Source organism: Eschrichtius robustus, chromosome 20 (assembly GCF_028021215.1).
Source record: "Eschrichtius robustus isolate mEscRob2 chromosome 20, mEscRob2.pri, whole genome shotgun sequence".
Lineage (NCBI taxonomy): Eukaryota > Metazoa > Chordata > Mammalia > Artiodactyla > Eschrichtiidae > Eschrichtius > Eschrichtius robustus.
This window is the reverse complement of record NC_090843.1, coordinates 11,579,853-11,593,799: the sequence shown is the minus strand read 5'-3', so window position 1 is coordinate 11,593,799 and position 13,947 is coordinate 11,579,853. Positions and strand designations below refer to the sequence as shown.

At 51.3% G+C, this 13,947-nt stretch overlaps 1 protein-coding gene across 2 annotated transcripts in view; it reads right to left on the bottom strand.

The window, feature by feature from the left end:
• Window positions 1–13,947, bottom strand: part of RPTOR (regulatory associated protein of MTOR complex 1) — a 353,634-nt gene that overhangs the window by 45,933 nt on the left and 293,754 nt on the right. For both annotated transcript variants that reach the window (XM_068529624.1, XM_068529625.1), the window contains exons 14-17: window positions 7,790–7,864; window positions 4,737–4,802; window positions 4,035–4,226; window positions 3,557–3,697 (exon numbers count right to left, since the gene is read on the bottom strand). In XM_068529624.1, coding sequence (XP_068385725.1) covers window positions 3,557–3,697; window positions 4,035–4,226; window positions 4,737–4,802; window positions 7,790–7,864 — 474 coding nt within the window. The remainder of the gene's footprint in view (window positions 1–3,556; window positions 3,698–4,034; window positions 4,227–4,736; window positions 4,803–7,789; window positions 7,865–13,947) is intronic.

The window sequence follows — 13,947 nt, the reverse complement described above, 5'->3', positions numbered from 1 at the left end:
CTCCGGGCTTTGGCACCTGCTGCCCCCTCGGCCTGGAAAGGCCGATGCCTCGCACAGGGCTCCCGACTCTCTACCTTCACTCCCGACCTTCCTTCGGAGCAGGTCACCACCTGCCACATCACACCCTGGTCTGTCCCATCTCCATCCCGCCCCATCTCCAAGTACAAGTTCTGGAGGCCTGGTGACCTAGGGCCTGGCACACTGGCAGCACTTAATAAGTATCTGCTGAATGAATGAAGCCTCTTCCCTTCAGATACACTATAATCTTTAACAAACGGTTTGATTTTTTAGGTGCGTTGCCGTCAGGATTCAGGGACATCACGCCTGGGCAGCATACATGTGGCCCGAGGTGAGTCGGCTAATGCTCCTCTGTGGTCGCCTGGAAGGCTGGACCACATGCCTTTCCAGGTCTTTCCCCAGGGCCATCCCCACTCCACGTTTCCAACGATGAGTTACTGGCTAACATTTGTTTTTGGCCCATGGCCATGGAGCATCAGACTCAGCTCCCAGGATGACAGAGCAGCGTTCCGGGGAAGGGAGCACATCTGCTCCGCCTGGACGCCCTCTGGGCTCGCCTGCGGGAGAAGGCGCTCCAGCCCTGGCAGCTCATCCTGCCCCGTCGCCTCCACCTGAGACGTCCTGGGCATCAATGGGGAAACACCCTCTGACGCCGTTCATCAGTTTCGGCTGGAGTCAGGTGTGTGTTAAGGGAGGAGGATGCCGGGTACTGCTCTTCTGTGTCGGCGGTTACTAAATAAATAAATGTAAACTAGAGATAAAGGATTCAAATGTGTCCTGCTTTCCTTGCTAAGGTGGACGGCACCAAGTAAGCTGCAGACAAGGGTCGCAGGGCTGGACTGGTCAGCCCTTGAGAAAGGTGGGGTGACAACAGGGCGGGGGGGGGGTCACAAACCTGCTCCCCTGGCCTGGCCCTTCTTGATGAGGTGTGGGCAGCTTGCTGACTGGATGGACAGTCTGGATCGTGTACTTCCTGGACAAGTTCAAGTTCAAAATAATTTGGGAGGCTGACATGAATTTGCTGACTCTTGATTTTATCAAGTAAACTCATTAAACAGGTCAACAAGCAAAAACCTTTCCTCTCTGTCATTATCGCCTCCCCCAGGAAAGGATGCTTTCATCGTTCAGGAGTCAACAGAGGCAATCTTTTTTATATTGAAGACATGTGACTTTACGAAACCCCGCCATAATACCCTGACTCTTCTCGTTTTGCCACGAGCTGGAGACACCAGCAGTTGGTTACTGCCGGGACTTCTTAAGCCTTAGCTAAGGTCAGCTCGTGGAGTGCAGTGCCCAGGGCCGAGTCCTGTTTCATACCCTCAGGTGCCCTAACGCTGGGTCTCCTGGGCCAGCAGGCTGGGCCTGTGTTCCTCAGAGCACCACGTGCCACAACTGTCACCACGTGCTCTGGACAAAGACGGGAAAAGCAAGCTGCCAACAGCATTAGGATTCCGTGAAGAGAATGAAGGCTCAGCCTCTGAGCTGGTGTCACTCACCCTATTAAAGCCTGGTCCTCTCTCCAACCCAGGGGCCCCACTCTCCCTGAACCTCCGTGTTGCCCAAATTTCCACGGCAAACATAGCCCCCTTGACTTCTTTAACAGAACTGCACTGCTGTCCACCTCCCCATTAGAGAGTAAAAGCCCTGGAGGCAGTGATGGTCCCGAGGCCTGACACAGGACCTGGGACGTGGCAGGCGCTCAGATGTGTTGAGAGATGAACACGGTTACAGAAGGTGCGCTCCTGCCCGCTCCCAGCCTCTCCCCCACTGCCCTCCCGCCAGCTCCATGCTCTAGCGCACACAGGATGGGCAGCCCCGGGCGCACCATCGTCTTTTGTGCTCCTGGACCTTTGCACATGCTCCTGCCTCACTTGCTCTCCCCGTCCCTTACTCATCCCTCACAACCCAGGCACAAGCTCCCCTCCTCCCCCTATGGGGCCAGAGCCCCTGACCTGGGCTGGCCTTTGGGGTGCTGCTCATTTACGAGGGCTTCAGCACAATTCCTAGTTCTGTGCCTGCCTCTCCACCTGGACCCTGTACCCCTCGAAGACAGGATGCCTGCTGCTCCACGCGCTGAGCCTGGTGTGCAGAGGCAGCTGCAAGCTGAGCCCGAGCGCTGGGTGAGCGAAGGCAGGCCCATTCTCAGCACCCCTGTCTGCGGACGGGCTGACCCCAGGCAAGGCCAACATCAAGTGCCCACAGGAATGACCTGGCTACACCCGAGCATCCCAGTGTCTGGGGAAGGGACAGCCAGTGGACTGGGGCTGGGAACGTCAGGGCACCTGGGACATGCTTGAGAGGGCGGTGGTCCCTGTGTTCCTGATGACCTAGCGACCATTCTGATACTGGAGACTCAGATGGACATTCTTTCTATTTTTATTAACATTCTTTTTAAGTTTTTTGGGGAATGAACTGAAAAACAGCTTTCCTTTCTTTAAAAGGAATCTTAACAGACAATTCAGGATACTGCTGATGTGCTGCTTTGATCACTGACGTCCACATACAGGCAATTTGACTCGGGGAAACAGAAGACTGACTCAAGGAAGCCAGATTCAGACAGATGCTAATGATGAGAACCCAAAATAAAAAAGTAACGGCTGTGAAAAGGCACCTCCAGGATCATTCCACATTGTTAACGTGTCTCTAGATAACCTGGCACGTTAGTAACTGGGTTCACGGCTCTCTGAGGGAACTCAAGATGGAATGAGTCCTTCCTGGCTGATGTGAACTTGCTCTGACAAAGTCCCTGCCACCAAGTCAGTGGGGTCTGTTCTCCAAACAAATACCCTTCAAAACCACACCCACCTCTGACAAACCCAACCTCCCTTCCCTGGCACAGGGATCTCAGACATGCCGAGAAGCAGCCCGGCACCTCTAGGTGATGAGAGGTGACTCAAGGTCACACACAGAACGACACTGCCCTCCTGGTCCGAGAACAGTCTCTGCTCCCAGGGCAGGGCTCCAAGGCCACCCCAAAATGCGGCCAGCAGACATTGGGGTTCCCCCCCACGGCCTTTTTTGGCTGGGGGAGGGGGAAGGTTGATCCGTTCTGGGCCAACTTTTGACAGGGGTGTGAGATCTTGGATGGAAATTGTGGTACTTCTACATTGAAACAGACAAGTAAAAGTTTCAACTGCAAAGAACTGCTCCGTTCATGCGCTGACAAACGTGGGGGCAGGGAGGGGAATACACTACACAAACCTTTCCGTCTGTCTGTGGGTGGCTACTGCTCTTTTGAATCTCCGTGATGTGTGTATGTGTTGCTCCCAGGCAGGAAGGAGCTTATTATACAAGCTGCCAGGAGACGCAGCCTGTTAAATGCCTTTAAATGAAGCAGACACACAAGTATCTGGTGAAGAAACGTATTTTGGAGAGAATTAAACAAACATTTAAAGCCTGCTCTCAGCAGGATGCACACCGGTGTGGGGGAGACTGAGTGCCCGCTGCTGTGGTCGGGTCAGGGTCATGGCTCAACCTGGGCGCCGGGGGAGCCCGGCCTGGAGGCGCTCGGCGCTGCCTGGGGGCGGGGGCCACGCACCTTCCGGACCACGGGGCTGCCGTCGTTGATGAGCTGGGCCAGCATCATGGCCACATTGTGGTCGATGGTGGTGGAGTGGTCCGTCCTCTCTGCGGAGTTGCCCACAAATGTGCCGAGGGCAAAGACTGCTGCGCAGCGCACCTGCAGGTGGGACAGGGGGCAGTCACCCCGCGGCCGGCTGTTTGGCTCTAGCCGGGGCCCCTGGAGCCGACCTGACGCAGCCCGGTCTCGTCCACGGTCCTCTCGGCCCAGCTCCACTCGTGTAGACGAGCAGGAGCAGGGAAACGAGAGGTAAGTGGCGGCCCCGCCTGGGGGCCAGGTGACAGGCTGTGCAGGCATCAGAGACCAAACCAGGCACCAGGGAACCCACAGAGGGGGACGCTGGGGTCTGGGGCCGGGGCTGGGCCTCTCTGGCTGTGTGGTCTCCAGGCATACCTTGACCTCACTTAGCCTGAAGTGGCCGTGGGTGTGGACTCACCTCAGGGATAGGGTCGGAGAGGAGGCTGCAGAGCTTCTCGTGAGCGCTGTCCCTCACCCCGCACCACCGGGCCGAGTCAAAGTTCTGCCAGATCCGGCCCAGGCAGATGGCCACCCACTGGCGCAGCAGGGGGTGGGGGTCGTTGAGCTGCTCCAGGCAGATGGCGATCAGGTTTCCCTGGAGGCAGGCTTCCTGCGAGAAGGCAGGCAACACACGGCATCACCCTGACCACTGAGGCGGGAGGGGTGCCGGGCTGGACCCCAGCTCCCAGCGTTTCTCAGGGAAACCTTGCTTAATCACATCGCAAGATGTCCTCAATTTTCTTCTTTTTTTTTTTTTTTTTTTTTCTGGCCGTGCTGTGCGGCATGTGGGATCTTAGTTCCCGGACCAGGGATCGAACCCGTGCTCCCTGCAGTGGAAGCACAGATTTTTAACCACTGGACCGCTGGGGAAGTCCCTCAATTTTCCTCATTTTAAATCCACCAATATCGATTCACCCTGGCTAAACAAAGGGTCCGGACCCCACTCCTCCCACGGAGCCCCCTGGGCTGGTGTGATCCTGCAATGCCCCCTCTTCTGAGGTCACTGTTTCATCAGACATTCAGAACAGTTCCTCTGGCCCCCAAATGCTGGAGCTCGGGGCTGCGCCTCTGCAACCCACAGGGAGGCCCTGCAGGAGTGGGGACGCCACGTGACACTCACCTGCCCCGTGTTATAGCTGTTAACGATCACAGCCAGAATGAAGGCTGTCATGGTCCTGTGCTCAGCCTGGAAAACAGAAGTCACCTGCTAGTTTGCACTTTTTTCATGGTGGAAACTCACCACTCCCAAGCACTAGAGTTATCCTTCCAGCATCTTTATGATTACGTTTGGTGTGTAATTAAAGTAATGAGAGCCACCTTTACTGTCTTTTGAGTCCACAAAAAGGAAGAGCACTTTTAAGAGGGTCTGACAGCTTTGGGTTGGCCTCTCAGAGGACAGATGGGTCCCTGACGTCTGATGCTGCAGGAGGGGCATGGGCCTCTCTGATTCTGCTCCATCAGAGGCCGCCCCGTCCTGCCCAAGGCTATGGAAGCAAATCACCCTGGTCGTAAAACGACCGACCACAGTCCCTAACTTGGCTTCATCATCCCTTCCTCGTGGTCTTCCAGTGGACGGATCGATTCTCATTTTCTCCTCTCCTCTGTGCCTCTACTGACTCAGAGATCAGTGTTACGTTAACTATTAGTGGTACCTAGTCATTCTTTAGAGAATGACTACAGTTAGTCATTCCCTGTGTCTCCCTTGCATTCCCGATACTCCTCCTCACGTGTCAGCCCCTCACGTGAGTGACTGTTTTTACTTATTCTTACAGCCGATGCTGATTCAGATACATGACAAGTTTGCAGATGTCTGCTTTCCGATGCTTCCTGCATCCTACTGTCCCCTGGGCTCCATCTCCTCCTGAAGTGCGGTCCTCCTGGCTGCCTGGGTGGGGTCAGCGCACGGGAAGCCGTCGGTCCTGAGATGTGCTGGCTTCGCCCTCTCCCTGACTGACACCGGGGCAGGCACAGGGTCCCGGGGTGACGGTTCCCCCTGTGCTGTGAGGGCCTCTCCTCAGTCTTCCACCCGTTACTCTGGTGACTGCTGTCCACGTTTTTGCAACAATCTTCCTTTTTGTCCTGGTTACTTTCAAGATTTTTCCTCTTGCCTTTGACATTCCCTACTTTCATTATGATAAGTCTTTGTGTGGATTTGTTTTTATTTAACCTTCTCGAGACTAATTGTGCTTTATAAACCTGAAAACTCATTTCTTCTTCAAACCTGGAAAATGCTCCGCTAGACCAGTTGGACCGTGTGTCCCCCCCAGCCCCCTCACCTGCCCCCACCATCTCCCTCTGGCCCGTGTTGCATGCAGCGAGCCCTCTCAGCCCCTCCGTCACATCTCCGCTTTACTTCATCTCACGTGATTTCTCCACGGATTCCTTTACCCGTTGTGTCGATTCTGCTGTTTAATTCGTCTACTGAGCTTTTAATGACAGTGACTGTCTTCCATTACAGGTTCTTTTTCCCCCCCCCAAATCTGCCTATTTATTAAAAGACTCTAGTTGGTCATTTTTTGAGGAGGAGTAAAAAGGACAGAATACATTGTTCTTTTATAATAGTCACAAAAGTACTTCTGAGGAAACAACATAAGAGTTTATTTTTTGGATGTAATTAAAACAAATTGTTTATTCAGTAATTTTAAACATACTCATTTGTATTGATTGTCAGTCTTTTTCAGAGAATCCTATTAGTTTCAATTCTTGGGGAGCCAACCCTCTTACGTGCCAGCTCTGCTTATGTCCCTTGAACGTGGGTTAGGAGCAGGCCAGCGCTCCTGGCACGAGTCTCAGTACCCTGGCTTCGTAGGTGTCCCTGCTGAAAGGTTCAGCCTTTGCCGCTTCCAGGCAGGCTCTGGCGATTTCACGTTCCTCTCTTAGCTGGCGGCTCCCCCCGCAACGGGGGGTTTCTGTTTCTCACGGAGGCCTTTCCTGACTTTCCGCCCAGACGTGGACAGACAGGACCAGTTCTTCTCGTCCTTGTCTGGTGAGTGGGCGGCTCGCCCCACAGGCCCGTGTCCTCCATGCAGACTCGGGGCTGCACGTGTGTGGAGCGCCAGGGTCACTGTGAGGTCTGCCTGTGAGTCCCACCGTGCCCCTCCTCTGACATCAGTTTTTGGCATTTGGGGATTTCCTTTCCTTTCTTTCAGATCTATGTCCTCAAAACTTCAATGTGTTTGTAGCTGAAGTGGGGCCCACTTGTGCCGGCTTCGCTCACCATTTTACTGCATTTTATCAGCTTAGATGTCTTATTTGTTTGATTTGTATCTTACCCTGAAGCACAGGGAAGTGATTATTTCCAACATTTGTATAAAGTCTAAACTTTAACTGCCTATGATAATGTTTAAAAACCACACTTCAGTTAAAACACACAAGTTCTACTTACCTTTCATAACAATCCTGTTTTTGACGTTTTCTGTATTTTGAAAAATGTGTTTGTTTTTTTATTATTGTCATTTAGTTCAGAAAACCAACTAGAGGGTGAATTTACACACAAAAGTTCCTTTACACAACCAAAGCCACCTAAGACTGTGTGAACAAGCTGTTAGACTTAATTAAACATTCTGATAAAAATAAGTTATATTAAGTAATTATTTAGGGTATCTATTTTGTTCTTTTTACTATGCTAGGAGCTAGAGGTAGGGAACATAGAAATTAATTTAAAAAACACTTACAGGAAGTTATTCTATATGCTATTTATGGATTACTAATTTTTAAACAACTTAATACAATAAAATATATTTAAAATTTAAATTTTCAATCTCTTCTTTCCCCCGCCGGCTTTCCCTCCTGATTGAGAAGGTGCAACAGCCTCCTGTCATGTCCAGAACCTGCACTGGGCAAAGGAACTGCCATACTATGGATGTACAAGTACTCATTGATCTAACTTGGCTGACAGGGTGTGAGGCAGAGTGGATTCTACTTCACCGCAAAGATGTGCTCGGAAAATGGACTCACGTAAACAAAAAACCAGCCTGTGTATCAAGTTTCACTGTAACTCTTTACTCAGGGAAGCAGCTACTGAAATAATATGCCGGGAAGCAAAGGGCACTGTCTGAGTGAGGCAGAGCCGGGGTGAAAGCGGAGCCCCCTCCCGCTACCCCGTGGGCCCCTCTGCGTGGAGCAACCTTCCCCAGAGCCCCCGGGAGACGTGTCACCAGAGCTGGTCCTTACTGGCATATACGGATCTGCCAAGACCGAGAGGAAGTACTTGTGGCCGTTGTCCTTCACCAGGTCAGCTTGGCACGACTGGGGAGAGAGACACAGGAGAAACAGTGAATGCAATTCCGGGAAGGGGCTTCGTTTTCTTCTTGGGATGTGTGAACAAACGAATGTGCAATGAATATTTTATGCCTTAATCATTTTCTCCTCTCAAGTCCAATTTTCATCTGAAAAAATAATTCCGACTGCTGTGTCGAGACACATTTTTCCTTGGCTGTGGGAAAAGGGCTGGCATCTCACACACTCTCAGAAGTGTAGCAGCTCCAAGGCGTTCTCGAAAGCACCTTCTGGGTACCTGCCGAATGGGGGTGCCCTGGCTGCTGGATGGCTCCTTTGGAGACTGTCTGCGTCCTGCAGCTTCCGCACACATCCTCCCTCCCGCGTCAGCCCGGGGCCCACGCGCCTCTCCTTGCGCCTTTCAAGCTGGGACGTGCCCTGGATCAATACCCAGAAAAACTGCTTAGTGATTTAGGGTAACGTGTCCACAGGGAGACATTGAATTCCATCAGCTCCCAGCATGCTCCACTCTAGGGGAAAAAGGCCATTCAAGAAGAGAGAACTGGAATTTTAAGATCTGAGTTTCTGAGAATAAAAGGAGAAAGTTACACACTGCAATACATCTCTACCTCTGCAGGGCACCGCTGGCTCAGGGGAACGCCCTGTGTGAAGCCCTCTCAGGGGCAGGGCGGTTTTGCAGACGGAACCTGCTGTTTACTGCAGCCCGGAGCCCTGACCCCCTCTCTCCCACGCTGGCCCACTTCTCAGGGTGCTCTGATAATGAGGTGTTTCTTTCTCACATCAATAAACTAATAAGGTGACGACTGGACTCAGCTGTTTAAGTGGGAATTGAGCGAGATGGAGGGGGGTGGTCAGGAAGCAGGGGAACCAGGGGCTCAGGTTAGCAGGATAATAATCCCCAAGAGCCAGGGAAGCCAATAAAGCATGCGGCTTTCAAGTCGCTCCCATAAGGGATGCCTCCTCACTTTGAATGAAGGTTTTGACAAATGGACTAAAAGGCATCAGCTTGATGCCCTCTGCAGAGACTCGTCCAGAAGGGGCTGGGAGGGAGCACTCAGTTGGTGCCTGCAGTGCAGTGCCCGCGTCCAGGGACAGGGCTTAGGCGCTGCCATCTGAGAATAAAGCCGATGTCCTTTGTTTTGAAACCAGAGATTCCACAAGTCAAATCCAGGCCCACACATTTACAGCGAAGCTCATGGCACACGTTTCATCATAGAGTAACGAAGAGTCACTAAGTCATATCCTGCTAATTCGGAAGCTGAGGCACCTGTGGGAGTATGTGAAGCTATAACTTTAATACGTCTTCAGTATCGGAAAGGGCAATTATCTTGTCCATGTTGAAAGACCTCTGTCTGGATGAGGCTGCCATGCAGGTGGGAACCACAATAATGCTCTCTGGTCCTGTCCATCCTCACTCTCAGGTCTCAGCAGGTGTCCTTTATGAACTGGTTTAGAATCACCCCATCAGCCATCACAGCCCTGTCCGCGGCCGGGGAGCCAGGGACCTGCAGGGCTCTGACTTCTGAGGATGCTGGGACACAGGCCACCAGCCACCTGCTTGCCCTCTTGACTTGGCCAAGTGCCTCCTTATAAGGAAGAGAAAACAGTCCTTGAAACTACAAAGGCCCAGAAATGCAGGCCACAGATGCGGTGCACGCACAGGCCAGTGGAAAGCTCCCAGAGAGACGCAGGGCTCTGGCAGCCCAGACTCCTCCACAAAGCCGCTTTCCAAGGGTCCCCTCTTGTGTCTGTTTTCCCCCAGATCAAGCTACAGATTTGACATATTAAGGCCAGGGTAGAAAGAGGGTGGAGGCGAGGAAGAGCACGACTATGAAATGGTTTTTCCTAAGCAAGCCCCTCCCCCACTGCACACCCAACAGCTCTGATGCTTCTGTCTCAGGGATTTCATGGAATTATATTTTTAACATGGGGAAAAGGGAGGCAGGCAAGGAAGAGAAGAAAAGCAGAAGGGGAAGCAAGCACATAGTTCCTTGTGGCAGCAGCTGAAGATGCAGTTTGTAAGCAGATCTCAGGAGGGAGCAGAGACCAGGACGAGCCCGACCAGAGACCCTGGCTTCTGCAAGGGTAAGTTCACCGGGGGAGGGCAGGTGCTCCCCCTCGGAATATTCTGGCAAAGGACGCTGTGGGGGAGATCCCACCTTCATTCTCCTTAATGCAGACTATGAAGTCTGTTTCCTGGGGAGCAGGAAGACACAAACTGAGCACAGACCAACAGACCACCAGGCATGACGCATCAAATGAGGCACAATCGGCAGGACAGTCCTGAGCAGTGTCGCCAGTGGACGCAGCCCCTCATGTTCTGATGTGAATATGGAGAAAATCACACAGAGGGAGGGTCCTGTTTCCTGTCCTCCGGTCGCAGAGTTCAGTCCTCGGGATGAGGAAAGGATGCCGCAGAGGTAAGCCGGGTTCACACAAGAGACAGCGGCACCGGAGTGCACCTTGACCCACTGCTACCAGAACATTAGAATCGTCTAGAGACAGATGTAGGACTACGCTGAACTGTTTATACATCCAGAGTTTTAACAACGGCATGAGGCCATAAAACTAGTAGTGCCTGAGAAAAATCCCAGAGCAGGGATTCTGCTCACTGCTCACAAGAGCTCACCGTCCTTCACAAACCCAAAAGCACAGTCACAGGCAGTTAAAGACGCACGTCCCTCTGCACGCCTCAAAGCCTCGGCACAACGGCCGTCCCACTTGCCAAGTGTAGCAAGATAGTTAAATACATACAGGTTTTCATTTTCCAACAAATGGTTTATTACTTTAAATATTCTCGTCAGATGCTCTTGTGTTGAAGGTAAACTTCAGAATGAAGAGACACCGTGAATGTTGAAATAACTGATATCAGTGGGAAAATCACTGGTATACATGAATGCTTTTATGCCTGCCATCTACTTTTCTGTATGTGTTCTGAAATTTGTAAATGCAGGGACTTCCCTGGTGACCCAGAGATTAGGTCTTGGCACTTTCACTGCCGTGGGCCCAGGTTCAATCCTTGGTCAGGAAACTAAGATACCACAAGCTGCTTGGTGCAGCCAAAACAGAACAAAATTTGTAAATGTATTTAAAGGCTCAAAAATCAAAATGCTACAGAAAGGTATAGACTGAGAAGCTTTTGTCCATCCCCTGTCCCTGTAAGGGGTGGCAGAGTCAGTATGATCATATCTTAATGTAGAAAATGTGACATCTGGGTACAAAATGAAAATAAGTATTAAATTAGATGGAGGTTTAAAAAAAAATCTCCTCCACTGCTATATGCAATCTCTTTACTAGTTTCTTATTCATTCCCCACACATCCAAACTGTGGTTGCCCTTTTATAAAACTTCCGAGACCTGGTCATGTGGGCTATGGTCTCTGGCTGACTAGCCCCTGCCCACCTCTCCCAACCCCAGCTGGAATCAGCACTGCAGAGCTAGTGAGTCAGCACAGCCTGACAATTAATCACGCGGCCCTTCAGCCTCTGGATTGCCCTTAGCGATGGACTGATGCACCAGGAAGTCCCCTGCAGCCTGAGTCACTGCACCCATTCATCCTGCAAAAGGGTGATCTGTCACCTCCCTGGCAGCACCCAGTGCAATCTGCCTGTGCGGGGCCGAGTGGCCTGCGTGGGGAGGGCAGGTGAAAGCCTCCTGCGTCCTCCTTCAGCTTTTCACTTCACTCTTGGCAGCAACAGGCATTTGAACAACTGCCTCCCTCCCTCCCTCCTGCCAGACAGACAGACAGACACATACATACCCAGCTGCAACCTGGCCTGTCATCATCATCAATGTGCACGTCTAGCAGGGCCTGGCCTCCTCCCAGGTGGGTGGTCCTGGAGGCTAAAGCAGTGTTGGGACAGGCAGACCTGTCTGGACGTGGCAGGGCGGGGTCTCTGCTTTGCTGGCCCACAGTTCTCCAGGGACCCCAGGAGGGTGGATCTGAACCTCTCGCCAGAGTAAAACCCACTCCCAGCGCTTCTGAAAAGCAGCCACCTCATTTAACCAGAATGACGGCTAAGAAGAGGCCATTCTGCACAACAGTTCTATTTTACCAAAAAATAAAAACGACACCCGGAATCACTCACACAGCACAGCCTTGCTGACTACAGCTTCTGGGTGAACGTGGGTCTTTGCAAACTGTGTTCTCTAACGCTGTGATTTTGTTTTGTGTTCTATAACCTATAGTTTAGAAATTAAATGGACCATCAATGCAATTAAATTATTTACATTAAAATGAGGAGGTGGGCTTCCCTGGTGGCGCAGTGGTTGAGAATCTGCCTGCCAATGCAGGGGACACGGGTTCGAGCCCTGGTCTGGGAGGATCCCACATGCCGCGGAGCAACTGGGCCCGTGAGCCACAATTGCTGAGCCTGCGCATCTGGAGCCTGTGCTCCACAACAAGAGAGGCCCCGATAGTGAGAGGCCCACGCACCGCGATGAAGAGAGGCCCCCGCTTGCCACAACTAGAGAAAGCCCTCGCACAGAAACGAAGACCCAACACAGCCATAAATAAATAAATAAATAACTTAAAAAAAAAAAAAAATGAGGAGGTGGGAAATGCCTACAGCAAGCCAGAATTTGGGCGGGAGTTTCACAGGAAGCCAGGCCTGGCTGCCACTCAACACCGTGTGACTGACAAGACAGTTCGTGGTGACAGCGAATCAGTCCCTTTGTCCATTTGTAGGTAGTTGCAAGATGGGACAGCAGGACAGTTGGCTCAATAGGGGGCAAACTGAAAGAAGGAATGTTAGAAAGTCCCAGAAATGCAAAACAAAACAATTCCAATACTAAGCCTTATAAAATCAGACTCAGTCAATAATAAAAAAAAGAAATTAGAAGAATGAGATTCATGGGACTTCTCTGGTGGCACAGTGGTTAAGAATCTGCGTGCCAATGCTGGGGACGCGGGTTCCAGCCCTGGTCCGGGAAGATCCCACATGCCGTGGAGCAACTAAGCCCGTGTGCCACAACTAGTGAGCCTGCACCCTAGAGCCTGCGAGCCACAACTACTGAGCTCGTGTGCCACAACTACTGAAGCCCGTGCACCTAGAGCCCGTGCTCTGCAACGAGAGAAGCCACCACAAGGAAGAGTAGTCCCCACTTGCTGAAACTAGAGAAAGCCCGCGTGCAGCAACGAAGACTCAATGCAGCCAAAAATAAATAAAAACAAATAAATAAATAAATTTATTTTAAAAAAATGCGATTCAGTTTTTAAATAGATCATGAAGGTGAATAAAGGAACAGTGGCCAACAACAGACATAAAGCAGGTCATGCAAAAAAAAAAAAAAAAAAAATCTCAGCGCATCACAGTGATGGCAACCCAAAGAGAACAGGATGGAAAGGGGAGAAAGAGGAACTTCCCAGCAGTGTCGCCTGACAGACACACCTCAGCCAGGTGACCAAGGGACACCTCAACCAGGTGACCAAGAGCCCAGCCACAGTGAGGAGTCATATTGAGAGCACGGACCCTGATGGGATGTGATGAGAAGGGCACTTTTCCTCTGTGTTCTCCCTCCCCCAAACCCACAAGCCCAGACTAACAACGAGAAAAACATCAGACAAACCAGCAGAGGGACAGTCTGCACATCCCTGCCCAGGCCTCCTCTAAACCGTCGGGGTCATTCAAACCAGGAAAGTCTGAGAGACCGTCCGGTCACGAGCAGGCGGAGGAGATGGGATGACTGCATGTCATGTGGGGTACGAGAGAGGTCCTGGAGCAGCAGGAGGGCATGAGGTTAAAACTGAGGAAACCTGAATAGTGTAGACTTTAGTTAATGACAATGTATCAACGTCGACTCCTTAGTTGTAAAAAATGTACCATGTTTTGCTGCTGCTGTTGTTGTTTTTTTAATGCAGCAGCTTCTTTTATTTCTTTTTCATACTGAATCCCAAGTCCTTGGGCTTATCTAAAAATACAGAATTTCAGTGAAAAGTAGAGCTTTGGTCCTCCTTTTAAACTGTTAGTCATTAGAAAGGAAGTTGCAGTGGAATAATCAAAGGTGAATAATCAAAAAATGGGAATTTCATTGATGAATGGACTGCATACGCCCCGCTGTGGTATGGCATATAGAAGGGCTCTGAGTTTTGA